The sequence below is a fragment of the Muntiacus reevesi genome, chromosome 5, assembly GCF_963930625.1.
Source record: "Muntiacus reevesi chromosome 5, mMunRee1.1, whole genome shotgun sequence".
NCBI lineage: Eukaryota > Metazoa > Chordata > Mammalia > Artiodactyla > Cervidae > Muntiacus > Muntiacus reevesi.
In genome coordinates, this window is record NC_089253.1 from 52034841 (window position 1) to 52056021 (window position 21181).

The window sequence follows — 21181 nt, forward strand, 5'->3', positions numbered from 1 at the left end:
GACAAACCCAGTTCTTCAGCGCTAAAGGCAGAAAGGGCAAATTGGGACCCCCAGTCCAGGGCTCTCTCCCCTCTGTGCTTACAAGGGCAGAACTGCTGCTGGAGATAGGCCTGCAAGTCTTTTGGAGCTAAGAGCCAGGTTTTTGTTGTGTTTTTGCTTTCATTAAGCAGGATCTCCATTTTTCACTCCAGAGTCCAAGGAAGTGTTAGAAGAAAACTCAAAAGATCTGTGTCCCACTACCCAAACAGAATGACTGAAGCTATTTTCCAATCACCATTCTCATTTTTTAATATTTATTTATTTGACACAATAGGTTTTTTTGTTGTTGTGGTGGTGTGCAGGTTCTTTAGTTGTGGCATGCAACTTCTTGGTTGCAGTATGTGGAATCCAGTTCCCTGACCAGGGATTGAACTCCGGCCTCCTCCATTGAGAGCATGGAGTCTCAGCCACTGGACCACCAGGGAGGTCCCCACCATTCTCATTTTTAATGGGGTGGTTCTTTCTAGTCACAGGAGGGAAGAGGGACCATCAGGTAGCCAGAATCAGGGCGTGGAGTCAGGGAGTCAGGGAGCCAGAGACCCCTTCCAGATGGGACATGTAGATTTACAAAAGATTCCCACCCCCACAGCTTTTAATCAGTAGGGAAGCACTGCAATAATACTTCCCTGTACACAAAACTTACATGTCATAGTGGAATTCCCCAGAACATAGCATTCACATTATTGAAAATAGTAACATTAGTTTTTTTAAAAACACAGAGTTGAAAACATTAAAATAAATAAAAACTTTCTAGGGCCCTAAAGGCCCTAAGAGAAACAGATACATCCATTCTCAATAGCAGGAGCAGCTTGGAGGCTGGAGAAGTTCAGAGTCCTTGAGGTCCAAAGTGGGGTCCAGGGGAATCTGAGCCCCTTGAGATGAAGTCCATTAGCAGCCTGAGCCTTTTCAAGTCTTTTAGATTCACAGCAGCGACTCCGTTCGCCCTGCGGCCTGAGGACCTCCTGGCTGACCTGGTCTCTCCCTCAGGTGGACAGCTGGTCCCTGGGCATTCTCTACATTCTGGTGCATGGCTCCATGCTCTTTGATGGGCAGGACCACAAGACGCTGATAAAACAGATCAGCAACGGGGCCTACCGGCAGCCTCCTAAACCCTCTGGTGAGTGAGGGATGCTGGCATTCTCACCCACACCCTGGGTGTCCTCTGCTAATTCCTGATGCAGGAATTAAACAGTGACAGGAAAGTGGAGCTTCCCCGGTGGCTCAGACTGTAAAGAATTTGCCTGCAAAGCTGGAGACTGGGGTTCGATCCCTGGGTCTGAAAGATCCCCTGGAGAAGGGAATGGTAACCCACTCCAGTATTCTTGCCTGGAGAACTCCATGGACTGAGGGAATTGTCTGCAATTGCAGCCTGGTGGGCTACAACAGTCCATGGGATTGCAGAGTCAAACGTGACTGAGCTATTTTCACTTTCACTTTCCAGGTTTGGAGGATGGGAAGGGGGAGAGATCCTTTGAGGAAACAGGTTGTGCTCTCTTACTGCTCAGGTAAGCAAGGAAGGGCACACTCTAGGAGACCATTCCCAAGCCACCCCAGGGAAAACTGGGGCGTGGGGCACATTCCAGTTTGAGTGGTTCTGTTAGGGGAAGCACACTGACTGGAACCGCCCACCTTGGCCAGGCACCATAGCAACCATTTGCTTGAGTTGTTTTATGACAAGAGATCCTGCTAAGGAACACAGAACTAATAAGCCTCCACCAACTGGAAAAGTTCGGGAAAGGTCTAAGGGAGACACCACATGTCCGCCCACCTCCCAGAATCCTTCTCTCTGGCATCCATCTTGGCTGAACAAGGCGTGCACCACCAGGAAGGACTCTGAGTCAGAATGATTGGCTACAGACAACCCGGAAACTAATCCCATCACCATAAACCCCGAGACTGCGAGCCACTGGCAGAGCAGTCCTCCTGGGTTCCTTTACCTACTGCGCTCCACCCGGGTGCCTTTCCTATAAAGTCTCTTGCTTTGTCAGCACATGTGTCTCCTCGGACAATTAATTTCCGAGTGTTAGACAAGAGCCCAGTTCCGGGCCCTGGAAGGGGCCCCCCTTTCTGCAACAGCTGGTGAAGAAGGGAATGTGTATGTGAATGAAGAGCTTCCAGCCCCACCTTGGCAGGACGGCATCACACACAAACTTACTCTTTACAGGAGCTAGGCACTGATAGAGCGCCCTTTCCAGCTTCTGTGGCCCTACTATGGGGAGAGCACAGGCAACCCTGGGACCGCAGGAGGTCGGGCACCCAGCAGCGACCCTGGCCGGGCCTCCAGGGCTCAGTGGCTGTGGCGCCAGCATCTGCTTAAGAAGTCAAGGAGTAAGAACTACGCGGCCCAGACCCTCCAGGGGGACGCCGCCCCTCGCCCTGGTAAGGGCGGCCTCAAGCTGCCAAAGGCATTCTCAAGAAGAAGGCGTCAACCTCCTCAGAGGGGGCAATGGGCAAGGCAACCTGGAAATTAACAGGCAACCTGGACTCGGCCACGGGCCTTCCTCGCTGCTTCTCTACTCATTTCCCCTCTAGAGCTACCTTTTTGGTTCCACGGGGCTGAAGACGTTGAACCCTCAACGCACTTCACTTGCCCACTGACCACATCCAGCCCTTCCCAGGGCTCAACTGGACCGCCTCAGCCTTCTGGGCTGGGATGCGGGTGCTGGGAGGCAGGGAAGAAGGCAGTCTCCCCCTCAGGGTGCGTCCAGCTGCATCTCAGAGCCCGCCCGCATGGGCAATGCCCACCCAGCCCCGCTTCAGCTGAGCTCTGAGCAGACCCTCAATCTCTGCTGGCAGCCCTCTGTCCCCTCCGGGCAGTCCAGCAGGGAAAAGCAGCTAGTCCCCAGGGGGTCCTGCCTCCAGCGCCTCAGGCCTCGGCTTCCAGGGCCCTCCGAGGGGGGTGCCTCCAGCCCCATGAGGTCGTCCACAGACACACAGCCCCGCAGTGGGGGCTCAGGGAGCCGTTCGGGCAAGTCCAGCTGGTCAAAGGACTCAGAGGACAGGATGCTATCCTCACTCACGGCCCCCGAGGGGCGGCTAGCCCGGGCTGGAGGGTGTGGGGAGGTCAGTTCATCCAAAGAGCCGAAGGTGGCAGGGGCTGTGTGCTCCAGGGCCGCGTGGGAGAACTTGCTGTTGTGTTTGAGGATGCCCTTGCGGTGCGGCAGCCGCCCCGAGGCTGGCGGGGGCTTGGGCTCCACAGTATCCCCACTCACAAACACGTCCCTGGCATCCAAGAGCTCCCCAGACTCGCTGGGCTCAGGGGACGAGTAGTAACCGGACTCCCGCTGGCGTGCCTTCTTGAGGATGCCCTTCTTTGGGAGCAGCGGACCAGCCTGGCCTGGGTTGGCGGGGCTGGGGCCAGGCTCAGGGTCCTCCCTCGCCCCCTCTGTGGGATTCGACGTCTTCTTCTTGAGAATGCCTTTCGGCAGCTTGAGGCCACCCTTCCCAGGGCGAGGGGAGGCGTCAGCGGCCGGGGCCCCCTGGAGGGTCTGGGCCATGGCATTTTCTTTGCGGGACTTCTTGAGTGAGTGCTGGCGCTCCAGGCCAGGGGCTAGGCCCCTGCCACCTGGCGCCTGCTGCTTCAAGAAGCTGCAGACCTTGGCACCATTCTCCAGGAGGGGGCGGGAGGAGCGTCGCAACCACTGAGCCACGGAGGCCCAGCCAGGGTCGCTGCCAGGGTGCCCACCCTCGTGTGGGGCTCCCTGCTCCCCAACACGGGTGGCGTAGCCCCAGTTGACCCACCAGTGGCTGGCCACGTCCTCCAGGGTGGCCCGGCGGGTAGGGTTTACCATCAACAGCCACCGGATCAGGCCACAGGCATCTAGAAGGAGAGAGACAGAGGCTCCAGCCGCGTAGCCACGAGCACGGGCACCCACAGTGTCCCTCCCGGCTCACCCCATGGATGCTAAGATGGGGCTCCCTCCCAGGTCAGCTGTGCCCCCAGGCAGGTTCCCCAGTCTCCAGGGCCTCAGGACCATAGCCATGTTTATTACATGTGTGCTCCTTTGCTCCAATGAAATGCAGGCCTCTGGTGGTGGGGCTGGGGTGGGGCTGGGGTGGGGCTGGGGTGGGGGTTGCCGCTCAAGAATATACCAAGGTCCTCACACCCTTCTCACCTCATACATCGTACATGAAAGGACAAAAAGATTTCTAAGGACAAACGTAGTAGGAAATGAGACAACTGTGGCAAAGAGGATCTAAACTAGGCTTTAGGAAGCACTTCCCAAATAAGCATGCCCATAAAGGAAGATCCAGCCCCTCCATCCTTGCAGGTCAGACACAGGAGGCAGAGAGATGAGAGCAGGAGGTGGGGTGGAAGGCACCTTCATCTTCAGTAGGTTGCCATCTTCACTTGGAAAGTGAAAATGAAAATAGCTCAGTCACGTTTGACTCTGCAACCCCATGGACTATAGCCCACCAGGCTGCAATTATAGACAATTCCCTCAGTCCATGGAGTTCTCCAGGCAAGAATACTGGAGTGGGTTGCCATTCCCTTCTCCAGGGAATCTTTCAGACCCAGGGATCAAACCCCAGTCTCCAGCTTTGCAGGCAAATTCTTTACAGTCTGAGCCACCGGGGAAGCTTCACTTTCCTGTCACTGTTTAATTCCTGCATCAAGAATTAGCAGAGGACACCCAGGGTGCAGGTGAGAATGCCCACATCCCTCACTCACCAGAGGGTTTAGGAGGCTGCCGGTAGGCCCCGTTGCTGATCTGTTTCACCAGCGTCTTGTGGTCCTGCCCATCAAAGGGCATGGAGCCATGCACCAGGATGTAGAGGAGAACACCGAGGGACCAGCTGTCCACCTGAGGGAGAGACCAGGTCAGCCATGAGGTCCTCATGCCGCAGGGTGAACCCTGAGCCCAGTGCATCCGAGGACCCAGGGGCAGAGAGGGCCATACTGTAGAAGGGACTGAGATTCACGGAGAGAGGTGTTGTCATCTGCCTCAGCTTGGGGAGGCTGGCTGGGGGCCAGGAGAGGTAATGGGAATGCAGAAGGTGTGGGGCACAGAGCCAGGCTGTCAGGGGTCAGGGGCCTTCAGCTCTCATGCCAGTTTTGCTACTTCCAGCTACAGAACTGGCTAGGCACTGCTTTGGCGGGGAAGTGAGTCTTGCAATCTGAGAAAGGGAATCATTAGAAAACCAGCTCATCCCTCTCTCAAGATCTAAGCCGAGAGATTAGGAGGAGGCCAGGCACTCACCTCTGGTCCTGTGTAGGGCTTTCCATTGACGATCTCGGGTGAGGCGTAGAGTGGGCTCCCGCAGAATGTCTGCAGGAACTTGTCTTGGTGGTAGAGGTTGGAGAGGCCAAAGTCGGCGATCTGTAGGATTGGGTCAAACACAGACAGGGTCACGCCAAGGCCTGGACTGTTCTGTAGCTCCTGGTCTGCCCCTCTCCAGAGCCCAAGGAAACACAGGCCCTGGCAGGAGCCAAGGGTGCCCACGACCCCTGCCCCATACTGGGCACCACCAACACAGCTCAGGCCCTGGAAGAAAGAGCCCCTCAGAGGCTGAGTCAGTGAGGCGTGCCTGGGCAGAGGTGAGGGGAGCCCCGAGTCCTCACTGCTCCCCTGGCCCTTTGCTCATACTGCACTCCACTCCACGGATGCTCACTCTGCCTACACACGTCCTACACACCCAGAAGGCCCACCTCCACCAGGAAGCCTTCCACGGCCCTGCCATCTCCTCTTCCCATTGAGCCATACAGCTTCCAGTGGCTCACAGAAGCCCCTGCTTGTCAGTTCTGTCTCCTCATGCAACCATGTCGATAAGCTGCCCTCGTGGACCACCTGCCCCCACCCCTCCTGCAGCTCCCAGCACAGCTGTGACCTGTTGACAGGACTAACGGCCACTTAGTGACTGAAGGCAGGCTCTTGGTTGGAGGGGGAGAGACAGTGTCTCATATCAGTGCCGAGGACCTCAGAACACAGTCACCCCATGGGCTTGGGATGCCTTTCCCAGCAAAGGGCTCATCTAGGCCCACATCCAGGCGGGAAAGTGGTGGGGGGACTGGGGTCAGCCCAGGAGACCTGAGAAGCCACAGTGAAGGCAGAGCAAAGATTAGGGCCATCATCATAGCCCAGGAGAAGGGATCGTCTTACAGGACCTCCTGAGCCCTCTGATACTGGGGGTTTGAGGGCCCCCAAGCCCATCTTCTTGCTCCTCAGAGAGACCCTTCCCCCAACTCTCCTCAGACAGAGGCTGAGACCTGCGCCCTTTTGCTCCCAGCCCTCCTCCCCAGCAGAGGGTCATGTGTGCCCAGGGTAGGGAGGAGCTGTTTATGAACTCTGGCTCCTTCATTTACGGGTTTTATTGGCCTCTTATCAAGCAGTTACCTATTGACGCCCATAACGAGGCAGATGACTGGTACAGATGGGAAAGTTCAGGCCTGCCTGGATTATGTGTATCTATTGGCTCTGGCATCCCCCTCCCTGGTCAGCATCAAAGCGAGCCCCACCTACTCCAGGAATTGGAAAGGAGAATGAACTCAGGGCACCTCAGGGCACAGGTCAGGGGCCACTGGGGAAGAGGCTGTGGCCTGAATTCGGGAAGATTCTGAGGAGGGTCCAAGTGCAGAGTCAGAGCCCTCCCAGGTATCTGCAGGGCAAGCTCTTGCTCTCTGCCTCTTCCAGCCCTGAGATCCAAGCTTACCACCTTAACACGAGCTTCTCAGACCTAAATTTAACTACTAAGAGCCATGGGAATTCAGCAGCAGAAGGAAGCAGGAAGCTGCCGCTGGAGTGCTTGCTGTGGTGAAAGGTGCCAAAGGGCTGTTTAATTGTAGCAGATTAAAGTGCGCATGCATGCGTATGTGTGCATGCATCTGTGCATATGTGCAGGTGGGGCAAATGCAGGCCATGGCCTCTCCCTGCCAATCCTAAGGCTGTGAGCGAAACCAACCCTCGATCTAGACTCCTTCAGCCTTGTGACGTTGAAGGAGTTAGAAGACTTTGGTTCCAGCTGACCTTGCTAGCCTTGTGTCTTGTGCAAGACACTCCTTATCGTGAGGCCTCAGTTTTCAACCCACAGAGGGAAGTGTTGAAATGGAGGACAGCTGAGGTCCTTACCAGTACTCAACTTCTTCTGCAACCCCCCTAGAGACTTAAAGATGCTTAGCTGGAGCCAGTGCAGACGGTCTGGTGAGGGGAAGGAGAGCAGTTTTAAACAAGAAGTGAGGCTGACCTTGATATTTCCGTTGGCATCCAAGAGGATATTCTCCAGCTTGAGATCCCGGTGGACAACCCCATTCTGAAAGAGGGAGGGCAGCGGTCAGGGGAAGGCCATCAGGAGAGACGGACATGAGGACCTATCCTGGACAGTGAGGAAGCATCAAAGGGGGGTCCAGTACAGATAGGCAGGGAGCCCATCTTTACCGCTACAGGCACAACAAACCACAGGTCCTTCCAACCCCGGCCAAGAGACCTGAAGCCAGAGATGCCAACACTCCCTCCGCTGAGTGAAGAATTACACCTGGCCTTGGCTTCCTCCCTGTGTGATCCCGGCGTCGTGGGGCCTCTCTGGGGAAGCCAGCTCCCCGGGCCGGGGACCGCCCCCTGGGCGCCAGCAGGCGCGCGCACCTGATGGCAATACTGCACAGCGGAGACGATCTGCCGGAAGAAGTGCCTGGCCTCGCGCTCGCTGAGCCGCTGCCGCTCGCTGATGTGGTCATACAGGTCGCCTCGGCTGGCATACTCCATGACGATCACGATCCTGCTGCTGTTCTCAAACACTGGGGCAGAGGGGGCAGCAGAGTCAGGCCTTTTGGAGGGCTCACTCCCGCCAGGAGCCACACCCTCCTCCCGGCCCCAAACCAGACGTCTGTAACGGGGCGGGGAGGCTGCCCGCGGATGCTTCCAGCGCCTTCCAGGAGCAATGAGTTCAGGCCAAAAGGACTGGCTCACCTCCCTCTCCTTGGAAGTTCAGGCTTCTGAGCATTCTTACAACTACCCTATGAATTCCGAGACATCACTGGATAAGAATGAAAAGTCAGGCTCCCTGTTTCAGAATTCAGTACTTTTTTGCTTGGGCAAATCTCTTCCAGATAGATCAATAAAGACACAGGTTTGGGATTCGAATCCTGGCCCCATCACTTACAAGCTGGGTGACCATGGCAAATTATTAAATCAGTGCGCCTCAGTTTCCTCATTTGAAGAGGGATAATGACAGCAATTTCAGAGGGCTGGGGCGAGAAATAGATAAAAACAAGTGACAGGTCTTGGGCTGGCTGAGTGAGCTGGTGTGGAGCCTGACAAACAAGCCAGCATTCAATATATGGTCCCTACTGTTATAGTTATTATTAGCATCCTCATGCATAAACTTGAAAAATAATACCCAGAAGATCAGAAGAGGGATAAAAGCATATGAAAGTGGTTTGTAATCCACGGAGAGCTGAGACACGCATCACTCTTAACTTCTTTGATTTCCCGTCCAGAGTATTCAGGCCCGGGCCTTGTACACCGAAACAATCAATAAATATTTGATAATTAATTGACTGGCTGGGCTCCTGGCAGTCAGCCTATTCCAGCTGGCTCATCTCCACATATGGGAGGGGCCCGCTTGCCACCACAGGCCTTGTCTGTCCTCCTGGAAAAGCAGGGAACGGCTGGCTGGTTCATCAAACTGGCCCTTCAGCTGGGTGTGTGTCAAAACATGCATGTCCATGACACTGCATCTTTGTGTCAAGCGGGTCCTATGAGTCTGGCTTGCTCAGCCAACCCCAGAGCGATTCCTGTCTAGTCTGGGAGAAGGAGTTGAGAGAGGAGGCTACTCCCAGGGAGAGTCCGAGCTCCCAGGCAGCTGGGTATCTGGCCAGGAAGACTGTGCTTTTCCCCAGGAGAGCACCGTGGCCCAGACTGCTGGGGCCTGCCTAGAGACTCCAACCCGTGGGTCTCTACAACCCTGCAGGGTGTATGTAAACTCTGTGCCACGGAACTGGGGGTCAGAAGCCAGCCAGAGCACATTCTGGAGAGCAGCTGTGTTAGAGGTCAGGTCCCAGGACTGGAGCTTTCTCCTTAGTCCAGATCTCTTGAAGTCTGTGGATGGGGATGGATCTGGGAGAGCTCTGCCAGTTACATAGTAACTATGATACCCCAACATCCCCTGACTCTGAAGGTACAATACAGAACAGTTACATCCTAAGCTTCAAAGAACAGTTCCCAGACCTAGCTGGAGATACGGGTTGGGGGAAGATTTCACACACACACACACACACACACACACACACACACCAACCACCAAGTTTAGCCTGGCTTAACCAATACTCTATCATCTGCCCACTCTCCCCTGGGGGGATATACACAGAGATACAATTAGCCTTCTCAGCCACTTGCTTGGCTTCCTCATGGGACAGGTTCAGGCCAGGGGACCATGGCAGTGGTTCTGCTCTTAAGTCTTCTTCTACATAGAACTTGAGAGAGGAGACCTCTCTTCCTCCCACCAGGAATATTCAGGCTGAGGGCAAAGCCACAGGCTCCCCTCCTCCCTCCTGCTGCTCCTGCCATTCCTCGCTTCCTAAGTGATATTATGTAAAGGCTGCCAGCAGACAGGCATGTGTGGGAGGCTGCTCCCTGTCTTTCCCGCGTCACCATCTCTCGCTCACTTTGTTGTCTGGGTCACGGGGAGCAGGGCAGCTGGAGAGGAGAACCAGCACTGATGTCAGTGCAAGAGGAGGCTGAGAGATACGAGGACGGGTAGGAACCAGCCTCACGGTGGGAGTGATTCAGAGGATAGGAGGCCTGGCTCTTGAGACATACAAAGAAAAATCGCACCCATATGCCTGAGACAGGTGCAGGTCCTTCGTGTGTTTCAGCTGCCCCTACAGTGCCAAGGTTCTCACTGGGTTTGGGGAGGCAGTATTTAAGTACAGAAAACCTAAGAACAAACATGCCTACAATCTGTGAAGTTCCTCTCTTGAGCTGAATACTTGGTGACATTAAATTTGATCTTTGCAACAACCTTGTGACGCAGGTGAGATTATCTCATTTTACAAAAGAGGAACTGAGACCCAGAGACTACATTAAATTAGTTGCCCAAAGTCAAACAGCAGGCTTCAGATCCAGCTCTTGCCCAAGCCTAAAGCCTGTGCCTTTTTTTACTCCTGTGTGTCATCTGTTCTGACTGCGCGTGTGCACGCACACACACTCTCAGCTTCAAATGCTCTGCCTCTGTACCTTCGTGGATGGCAATGATGTGGGGGTGGTTGAGTGATGACATGATCTCAATCTCTCGCCGAATGTGCATCAGATCTTGCTCATCTTTGATTTTGTCTTTCCGGATTGACTTGATGGCCACCTGGGAACAGAGGATGCAGCAGTGTGAGGAGAAAGTCCTGGCAGGCAAAGGCATCCCTGAGGACACTCTGGGGGAGCCCTGACCCTGGTGATCTGCCTCCAGCTGCTACAAAGGCCATAGGCTGCAGCCAGAGAAGCCTCTCCACCCTTCACTGGGGCAGGCATCAGAGAGGCTAGAGAACCTTCTTTGGCGAAGATTCTTGCCTGGGTTGGGTGCAGTTTATGTAGCAGGAATGAGGATAAGTCAATCACCTCACTTGGAGTACGGATAGGTGAAGATGGTAGGTAACAACATGTACTTGTAAGGCTGATGCTTCACGATTCAAAGCAAATTTATCTTGCTCCACCACGAGGAAAGGACTGGGCCTCTTTTGCTCCCCACTGGGTGGTGAGCACAAAGCCTGGCACGCAGTAGGCACTGAATAGCCATTTGTTGCAGCTGTCACTGAGCTGGCCCTCTCAAGCAGCCTGAGAGGCAGGCGCGGGAAGCACCCCCATCCGCATTTCCAGGTGAGGAAGCGCGTTCCTAGAGAGGCTGTTTCCTTCCTGTTCAACGTCACACAGGCACTCACTGGCAGACTGGCTTGCACTGTTGACCCACGTCTGATACTTCTTCCACCACAGCCCTCTAATTTGCTACAAACAGTCTCCAGCTAAAAGGTGGGAAACAACCCAGAGGTCTGTTAACGGATGACTGATCAGACAAGATATGGTATGTTCACACAATGGGAGAATGAAGTACCAATAAGATATGGTATGTTCACACAATGGGAGAATGAAGTACCAATAAATATGTGCCCAACACGGACGGACCCGGAAAGCATGCTCAAAGAAGCCAGACACACAGGGACCAATGCTGCATGACTGTACTCATCTGAGTCACTAGGACAGACAAACGCACTACAGAGAGGAGGCTGGTTACCAGGGGTGGGGGTGCGGGGGCGACGGGCAGTTATTGCCTAGTGGATACCGAGCTTCCGTTTGAAATGACGAAAAGGTTTCGGAAATGCATAGTGATAATGATGTACAGCACCGTGAATGTACTGAATTGTACACTTAAAATGATGACAATGGTAAATTTTATATATGTCTTACCCCACATACAAAAGTGAAGTCGCTCAGTTGTGTCTGACTTTTTGCGACCCCACGGACTGTAGCCCACCAGGTTCCCCCGTCCATGGGATTTTCCAGGCAGGAGAACTGGAGTGAGTTGCCATTTCTTTCTCCAGGGGATCTTCCCAACCCAGGGATTGAACCGAGGTCTCCCACATTGTAGGCAGACGCTTTACTGTCTGCACCACCAGGGAAGTCCCCACTTACAAAAAGATCACCCAAAAAAGTTATGAAAAAAGTCTAGCCTTTTCAGTCCAGGTGAACAGTTAAGGTCTCTCCCCCAGCAACAAACCACCAGAGTCCTCTGGGCTTTGCTATCTTGTCTGGAAAGGTGAACATTCCATATAAGGATTAAACTCTGGCTGGTGCCTGCGGTGGGTTCAGGAAGGGTGGAGTGAGGCAGAGGAAATGGAGAAAGAACTGCCAAGAAGCCGCTTCAGCACAGCTCTTAGACACAGAGGGGTCCGGGCCTCTGTCCCGCCACGCGGAGCAGGGTGACAGAGGAACAGCGTGCATGGAGCGCGGGCAGTCGGCGAACCGGCCCTCCAGGCTCTGCTGTCCTCCCGCGGCCTCGGAGCTCCGAGAGCAGCGGGCTGCACTAAGGAGGATGTACGCCATGCTCTCCTCTGCTTCTGGGAAACGGCCGTATACATGCCACGGGCCGCGGGAGTCGGCCACGCGGGCGCCAGGGCCGGGGAGGGTGGGGTGTCACCGACGCGGGCCCTGACAGCTCCTGTCCCAGGGCACGAAGGGCAAACACGGGCCTCCCCCTTCCCCGGAGCCTGGCGGGCTGTAAGAAACCTGCGGAAAACGCCCCCTAGGTCCTTCCCCGGGAGGGTTTGCCGCCCCTCCAGGTTCAAAAGAAGCTCGCGGGCCGGCCGCCCACCCCCCTTCCCAGGGCAGACAAAGGCTTCCTGCTTCCGACGCGCCCGCGGGGCTGTGTCCCCTCAGCCAGGAATGCGGAACCGCCGTAATCCGCAGAGCCGCGCTCACAATGGCCGGTCTCCCCAGCAACGGGCCAGGGACGGGGACGGCGTCCCCGAGAGAGGGGCGGCCGGGGAGCGGGGCGCGGCCCGAGAGAGGGGCGGCCGGGCGGGCGCGGACAATGGCGGCGCGAGGGGCGGTCGCCATGGCGCCTTCTGCCCACGCCCCCGCAGGGGCCCCGCTGCAGCTGCAGGCCGGCTGCGCCTCAGCGTCTCCTCACGCCCTCCACCCTTCCTGCTCCAAACGACCCCAAGGAGTCAACGGAGCAGAAAAATCCCCGGCTTAGAACTGGACAGGGGCTGGGGATGGGGGAAGGGGCTTAAATCCTCCTCCAACTACGGGGCTTCAATCTGCAGCTTGGTTCCTCATCACCTCTCCTATACCCTTTTTCTCCCCCTGAAGGGGAGATATTATGGACTAGTTCTTTTCTCTTTAAATTCTTTGTTTTAAAAATCAGGTATTACCGTGAGCTCTTCAGAAAAAGGGCCATAAATTGAATCTATTTATGTAAAAGGAAAACCACATATAAATCACATACTTAGATAATGAAACAAATATTTGAGAATTTAAGATACATATGCAAAACCTAGGCATATCTCAGATGTACAACTGTGCACACACAAACATATACAATGAGCAAATCACTGTAGGCAGGGTCAGAGCTCTAAAGAAGACAGGCGGAACAGAAGAGAGGTCTCAAAAAACTAGAGGGCCCTGAGGGGTGCTAGGAGGAGTCACTGCATGGGTAGAGGGTGTACAAGTTGAACCGTGAAATCCATTCTGGAAGCCTATGATTAAAACCAGAATTATTAATCCTCCATGGACAGTTCCATCCCCCTACCAGCTCGTGCTCTGGTCTCAGGGGGCAAGGTTAAGGTCCCTCCCGCCATTATCTATACTAGTCTTAGGAGACCACAGTTTGGCTGGCACTTCCCAGGAAGGAAACAGGTTAGGTCATTCCTCAAGCAAGTGACAGACAAGAAGAGCAATATGCCACTGCCCGGGTGGGCCTGGGGCATTTCCCCCACCCACCCTAGCCCCACCAGACAGGTCTCTAACTGCTGGAGAGCCTGTCAAAGTACATGAGATATAGCAACAGCTCAGGCTTAGAAGGAGCTCAGCATACAGAAAACACTCAACTGTTTACTGGTGAACACAAATCACAAATAAATATTATTGATTAAGTCACTGGGCTGATCCCTGGGACCGATGGGACTAGTGCCCAAAAAAGATTTTCTGCCCTTTTTGTGAGGCATGGGTGGAGTCAACCTTGTTTACTAGAACTCATTTCGAGGGACCTTTGTTCTTTTATGCAAGATAGTTGAGCAACCACTCTCTAGAATTAAAATATAGTGACCAGAGTAAAGGAAGAGAAAGACAGTTGCTGAATGGATCACCCAGAGACAGGAAAGCCACCTGGCTACGGACAATCCTGGTTCATCCCATGTAATTAATAGTGCCCTTTTTACTCTCTGAAGTATTCAGGCTGAGATGTTATATTACATGGCCACCCTACTCAGAAGGGCCAGGAAACTGAAACACAATAATGACAATATAAATGTGAACATTAGATCAGTGGAGGGGTGCCAAGAGCCCAGGTATCTAATCTTTATTTGCCCCTTTGGAGCTATGCAACTCAAGACAAGTCACTTAAATGATCTGGTTACTGGTCTGGCTAGTTTTAATGTCCTCATCTGAAAAATAAAAGGGCATTTATTTTCCAAACATTTGCCGAACGCCTACTACATGTCTGGCACTACGGTAGGTGTTGGATTCAGACAAAAACCAGACAGTCCCTGGACCAAGGCCCTTGATCCAGTCAAGTGTGATTGAGATCCCTGCCTGCCCAGGGGCTCCAAGAGCACTAGAGAGCTTTGCCTGGAGGAGCAGGGCGAGTCACCCCTGGGAGAAAACTTGAAGGAAGAGTGGGGTTTACCAAGCCAAGGCACATAGGCTTTTGGAGGGGGGCAACAAGGGCATTCCAGGCAGAGAGAAAGGTTTAAGAACACACCAGAAAGAAAGGAAAGGAACTAATTGTGAATTTGCACACTAGGATCTCTAAGCTCGCTTCTAAACTCCAGCATTTTCTGTTGAGCTTCTTTAGAAATGGGTCACCTGCTACCATGCCAGGAAGGTGCTGGCCAAGGATTGTTATAATGGGCTTATTCAGAGGCCCCATGCCATAACCATATTAACCTGCCTGAGCAAAATTCCTATTGATACCAGCCCAGTGATTTTCTTGCTTCTGTGGCCCTGCCTGCCTGAAAGGCAGCATGGCTAATTCCCCATCCCACTTTGCAAATGCAAACACTGAAGTCCAGAAAGGTGACTCTTCCCAGGTTTCTCAACAAGGCCAGGCTGTCAGGATCCAAGATGGAGGACTGCTGCGTGGAGAAGTTACCATCTCAGAAGACAAAAGGTCCTTACAGATGCTCTGGCCTGCCTTCAACCCCTGGAGAAGGGAAGGCCCTACACCCTGCCTTGGGCCGGGCTGTGCAGTACCACCAGCCACCGTCAACCCACTTACAGACAGACAAACATGTTGGACAGATGGGTGCTGAGGTCAATTGGTTAAACACTGCCTTCTCTCCTTCTAATCCCCACAGGAACTCAGATCAAGAATAATATGCATTCCCGGAGAGGATGGCAGAAAGATCTTAGAAAAAGATGACCTACAGGTACTGGCTGCAGATGACAAGAGAGAGGGTACAAGCTGGGCATCTCTGGTCATAGCTATCAGCCAGAGTTGGAGCCAAGATCCTTGACTCCTTTTTGGCCTTTCACGGAGCAGCTGCCTCTGAGAGGCAGGGTGAGGAGCTGGAGGATGACCCATTTAGATTACAGAGGAGAAGCTGGGCTGGGCTGGCAGAGTGGGGATAGGCCTGGGGGTGGCTCACCATCCCACCAAGCCTTCCAGAGAACCAGGCAGGGATCAGGAGTGGGTTCTGAGGGGAAGGGCGCCACCTCCCCTACATTCCATGCTGTGCCCACCCCTTCTTTGCCACCCTCCGGCCCATTCTGCCAGACAAGGCGCTTCCCTGCCCAGCCCTCCTGCACAGTTTGGCCAAAGCCCAGAAACAGGAGTCACCTGCAGCCAAAGTCTCTCCCCCAGCCCTGAGTAGGCAGGTGCAGCAGTAGCTGGGAGGGCAGCATCGCACAGAAGAGGCTGCTGGCAGCTGGCCAGGTGGGAGCCCTTCTCTGGATCAGGGGCTAAAGGAGAGACTGGGACTCTGAACAAGGCAGAGACCAAAGGGCTTAAGAAAGTCGAGCACAAGCCATTCTCTTCCTCAGGGCAGGACAGACCCAGGATGGAGGGACTCCCCTTCCCCAGGAGAGGGAGAGGAGGACCGTGACAAAGCCGGCCTTGCTAGGGTAACACCACTATGTGTGTCGGCTACTGTGCTGACATGCATATTACCTTATTTAATCCTAGGAGAACCCCACGAGGCAGGAATTATTATAATCCCCAATTTACAGATGAGGAAACTGAGATACAGAGAGGTCCCAGGGCTCGGAAGCAGCAGAGCTGGGATTTTGAATGCTTGCACCCTGATGCTGAGCTGAGCAGTTTTCCTGACAAAGAAAAAGCCTCGAATGTAGGGTGGTTCGTTCACCCACTCAGGATCCCTGGGCGCAGGCAGTGAGGACGTGGGCGTGGGGGCTGTTCCCAAAGACTCCTCCCATTCCGTGTGTGCCTGGAGCTCTGGGAAGGGCAGCTGGAGCTCGCTGCTGGAATGACAGAGCAAACTGAGGCAAGCCCAGGCTCAACCCAGAGCCCAGCTCCCAGTCCAAGACTCAGTCCTGCTCATCTTTCACTGGGTGGTCAAGTCAGGAGCCGATGTTGCAGGCGTGCCACTAACCAGGCCCGGGACATGTCACCTGCCCTCCCTGGGCTTCAGTTTCCCCATCTGTCAATGAAGGAATCAGACCATCTCGGTCATGTTCAAACATTTTGAACTCCCACACAACAATCCAATATATAAATGAGACAGAAGCTCCCCTGGCCCAGATCACTCTCCCCTTGGACTCCGCTCGTGCAGGTAAGAACTCTATGCAGACCACCCTAACAGCTGTGGTGGTCTCCACCATTCCAGGCACCCAGCAGGTGCTTTTCTTCCTGTGGGAGGGCGTAGGTCAGGAGAGCTAGGAGAGTCACAGGAGGAAATATCATGTGGATACCAGGAATGTACTCAGAGCTAGAAGATCCAGAGCAAATATTTATTTTTCCTTTAATGTCCTCCCGGAGTAGCCCTTAGTCCTGCCCACCTGCCCCTCCCCCCAGACAATCCCATCGGGCCCCTGAGAATCCCATCAGACAGGCTGGGAATTGGGGATGGGGCGGAAGTCACCCAGCAGGCTTTCCTCTGATCCTCTTCCCCAAAGACCTTGGTTCATTTTGGGGGAGGTTGTGGGCTGCTCCCACAACTCCTCTCCTGGGGCACCAGGTCGGTCTCTTTTCAGGGAGGACAGTGAAGAGGCAGGAGTGGGGTGCAGTGGAGAAGAGGATTCCTCTCCAGAATTTAGAGAAATCAGAGTTTAGCAGTGTGTAGAACTGCTCTCCCAGGAGGACGGAGGCCCTGAGCAAACTCCCAGCAGAAGTACAGGGTGATCTATGGATCAGGGAGCAGGTCCCATTCCTACTCATCCTGCCTCCCTGGAGACAACAAGAGACTCGAAGCCAGGGAGCACCTTCTGAATTCTCTGTTCTGATGTAATAAGAGCTGGGATCTCTGCCTACAGCCACTGAGGTTTGCAAACTGAAAGCTGGTTTATCTCATTCCAGAATCAATGATCTCTCCCTTTCTCTCTTACACACACGCACACCCCATACACACGCAGTGACCTAGGTCAAGAGCTTTAATGGGATTTCTGAATTTCAGTCTCAGTTTCTGGGCCACCCATTCTCCCCCCCCATCCAGTCTGCCGGCCAACAAGAGGTACGAGCCACAAACCACAAGAAGCTATTTTTCAGCTGAGCCCCTAACAAAGCCTGGGTCCAGCAGTCTCAGCCTGGAGGCTTATTGGGCTGTCACACTTTATAAAAAAAGAAAAGGAAAGTCAGGAAGTACATGATTGCCCAATAGCTGTAACCTGGCAGTGGGCACCTGGGGACTGTGCCAGGCGTTAGCAGGAAAAACATACTCGGTTCTATTGATGGGGCCATAATCCACTCCCTTTCCCCAGCATCCACTCTCCTTCACCAATGAAATGACTTCCTGAATTTCAAACCAGCTACTGGCTGCAAAAGCAAACAATCTGGGGAGGTGACTTGCTGCCATAGCCAATAGGCAAACCACGGCCACGCATACATGTACATCTCATAACCAGCACCCAACTGGATTTGGCAAAACAATCCCTAAACCACCTGCTTTTAAAAGCCTTCTTAAAATACAGATTATTTAGGGACTCCCCTGGTGGTTCAGATGGTAAAGAGTCTGTCTGCAATGCAGGAGGCCTGGATTCGATCCCTGGGTTGGGAATATCCCTTGGAGAAGGAAATAGCAACCTACTCCAGTATTCTTGCCTGGAAAATCCCACGGATGGAGGAGCTTGGCAGGCTAAAGTCCATGGGGTCACGAAGAGTCAGACATGACTGAGCCACTAACACTTTCACTTTCGACCTTTCTGGAGGTTCAGTGGTTAAGACTTGGTGCTTCCACTGTAGGGGCACGGGTTTGATCCCCGATCCCACATACTGCACAGTGTGGCCAAAAAAAATACAGAGTATTTGGCCCCACCCCAGATCTTCAGAATGAAATCCTCCCTGTGCGGAACCAGAGAAGTGGTTTCAATAAGCACCCCAGTGATTCCAATGTACATTGAACTCAAGTTAGGGAACCACTGTTAACTTCTGCAAACTTGCCATCCTTTTAGGGCTGGTCTTTCCAAATATAAATATCAGTTCTCATTGTGGGTTCTATTGTCAGAAAACAATTTACTTATTTATTTTTATTGAAAGAAAACAATTTAAATTCATATTTGTATCTCATTCAATCATCATAGAAACTGAGGGAGCCCATATTTTCTTCATTTTTGCAAAAGGAGAAACTGAGGGTACAGAGAAAATAAACTGCATAAGGTCCTACACATTAAAGGACTCCCCCAGTGACTCGGTAGTAAATAATTCATCTGCAATGCAGGACATGCGGGTTTGATCCCTGGGTCGGGAAAATTCCCTGGAGAGTGAAATGGCAAACCATTCTAGTATTCTTGCCTGGACAGTCCCATGGACATGGGAGCCTGGTGGGCTATACAGTCAATAGTGTCACAAAAGAGTTGGACATGACTGAGCAACTAACAACAACCCCCAGGTTACTACTACTATACACACCTACATACCAAATGAACAGGACACGTCCCTGAAAAGGCCCCAAATCCAAAGGTATCTTTCACCAGAGCCTGGTTTCACATTTACCAGAATTAAAAACACATCATAATAAAACTTTGATTGAATGTCAGAGCTGGCAAGGACCTAAATGTCAAACCCACCCACGCCCCTCAGGAGGGAGGGATATCTCCATAGTCACCCGGGCTGCCAACCTACCAAAACTGAACTGAGAAACTGGTCGCCTCATTTCTTTATTTACTTGGCTACACATATGCACTACTCCCCTACTAAGATCAAGTGCGTTTTACTTCCTCTTCCCATGCTACTCCACTGGATAGTCTGTTACAAACAAAATCCCACTAAAGTCTCATCTCTAGGGAGCCTCCTCACCCTGCCTCACTTTGGAAACCATCACTTGCTGACCAGTTGTTGGGGTTCTCAGGTCCACGACCATTGTCCCTACACTTATGGACAGACAAATGTACAGAGAACACCATCAGCGCGTGCGCGCGCGCACACACACACACACACACACACACACACACACACGAAGATGAAGACTGAAGGCAGGCAACCCCGCCAAGCGGGGCTCTGGCCCCCGGCCCACCCTCCGCCCCCCACCGGCGTGGCCGAGCCCGGAGCCCGCCGGCCGGCGCCGCTGAGGGCGCCGCACTCACCAGGCGCCCGGAGCTCTCCCGCGCCTTCTTCACCTTCCCGTAAGTCCCCTTGCCCAGAGTCTCCAGGAACTCGTAGCGGTGTCGCAGGTTGTGCTTGTGGTGGTGCCGCTTCACCGCCTGCCTCTTCATCAGGGGCTTGGGCGACTTGAGAAGCCCGTCGGCCAGGGGCCGGACCAGCTCGGCGGCCAGCGCGGCAGTGGCCGAGGGCGCAGGGCCGAGGCGCCGGGGGAAAGGCAAGGACTCCATGGGCAGACGGCTGGCGCGGGCGGAGGGGGATCGGCGGCGCAGCAAACCCGGGGACCCAGACACCTGTATAGCTCTCGCCCGGGAACCTACGGTTGCACCTGCGCTGGCGAGCCGGCGCGGACCTGCAAGCGGTTATGAACGCCCGGAGCCCGAGGGCGGGCCACGCCCCCCGGCGCCCGTTGGTCGGGCCGCCCGGAGCGCGTGACCAGGGCCGCTGGCATTGGCTCCTCCCGCGCGGCGAGGAGAGTGACAGTGAAGCCCCGCCCACCGGGCTGCGGTGGGGCTTGCAGGGGAAGGGGCGCGCGGGGCGGCAGCTGGGGCGGGACGGGCTGCGGTCGGTGCCGCCGGCACCCAGAAGCTTGGAGAGCCCCTGCACAGCTCTCTGCCTCTCAGAGGCTCTTAGTCCTGCCTCGAGCCACCTGTTGTCCTTTCACCGTGCTGTTCTGAGTTGGCAAGAGGCAAACCGACAATGATACAGTTCCCCAAAGATTTCTCCATCCTGAGTAATTTGCTTCTCCCAAGTCAAAATCCATAAAGTCACTCGACCACTTCTTGGAGATCATAAGGAGGAATAAAGGGATGGATTGGAATGGAGGCAAACTCTGAAGTTGGAGGGCTAGGGGAGAGCCCTTTCAGGGTTCTGAGTTTTGCCTTTGGTTGGATCAACCTTAACTGTATCCCAGACATGCAGTTCTGGGACGTTCCTAATAAGGCTTCTAAGGTTGAGTGAGTTCCTCAGGATGTGGCAGAACTGATTGAAGCAGGGGAAAGAGGTAGAGCCAATGGGAAACATCCATTCATTAAAAAATATGTTACACTCCTACTGTTTAACTTGTAAATAGCTGCCCATTCAAGTTTTCCTTTCTGTGGTTTTCGAGTCTGGTTTTTAAGGTCTGAAGGAGAATCCTCAGTCCAGAATCCCCATTGTGAGTGTCATGTAGAGTGAAAAGAGACTATCCATAGGCTCTACTCTTTCCTCTAAATGTGGGATGTAATGGGAAGAAAGGAACATCTCTCCTTGAGTCTTCGTAGTAGTCCAGTCCTGTGAAGGGTGTATTATTCTGTCCAAGGCCACACAACTGGTGAGAAACTGGCAGAGCTGGGATTCAGAAGCCCCAGGAGGATGCTGCCTCCAGCTGTGTATTCAGGGCAGGCTGAGGATCAAGAAGGACTAGACTCCCAGTGTCTGAATTTTGTATTTAGTCTGCCCACTTTCCTACTTCCACTGTCCTTTATAGTGTGAGTTAGGGCTGGAGAATGGGGCCCTTGGCTTCCTTTGTAGCTGCAGAGGATCCACTTATTCAGGAAACCAACCCCAAATCTGGAGGGCCACAGGAGGTGGTAGCCAGTTTGGCATTCTCCTCTCTGAAGCCTCCCCTTTGGCTCTGAATTATCTGAAAATAGAATGAGGTCCAGGTGAAAGTTCCCCTGACCTGCTGTGCTGTTTCCTTTCCGCAATGAGATTAGCATCCTTTCCTGGGATCTAGCTAGCTGGGGCCATTTAG

At 53.8% G+C, this 21181-nt stretch overlaps 1 protein-coding gene across 1 annotated transcript; it reads right to left on the reverse strand.

The window, feature by feature from the left end:
- Positions 1–300: 300 nt before the first annotated feature.
- On the reverse strand, positions 301–19792 carry NUAK2 (NUAK family kinase 2). The gene is made up of 7 exons (XM_065938245.1): positions 19431–19792; positions 10209–10329; positions 7617–7768; positions 7222–7287; positions 5241–5360; positions 4712–4844; positions 301–3859 (listed from the first exon to the last, which is right to left on the reverse strand). Exons 1-7 carry the CDS (start codon positions 19674–19676, stop codon positions 2796–2798), a joined length of 1902 nt encoding a protein of 633 aa, XP_065794317.1. The 5' UTR covers positions 19677–19792; the 3' UTR covers positions 301–2795.
- Between the last annotated feature and the right edge of the window lie 1389 nt (positions 19793–21181).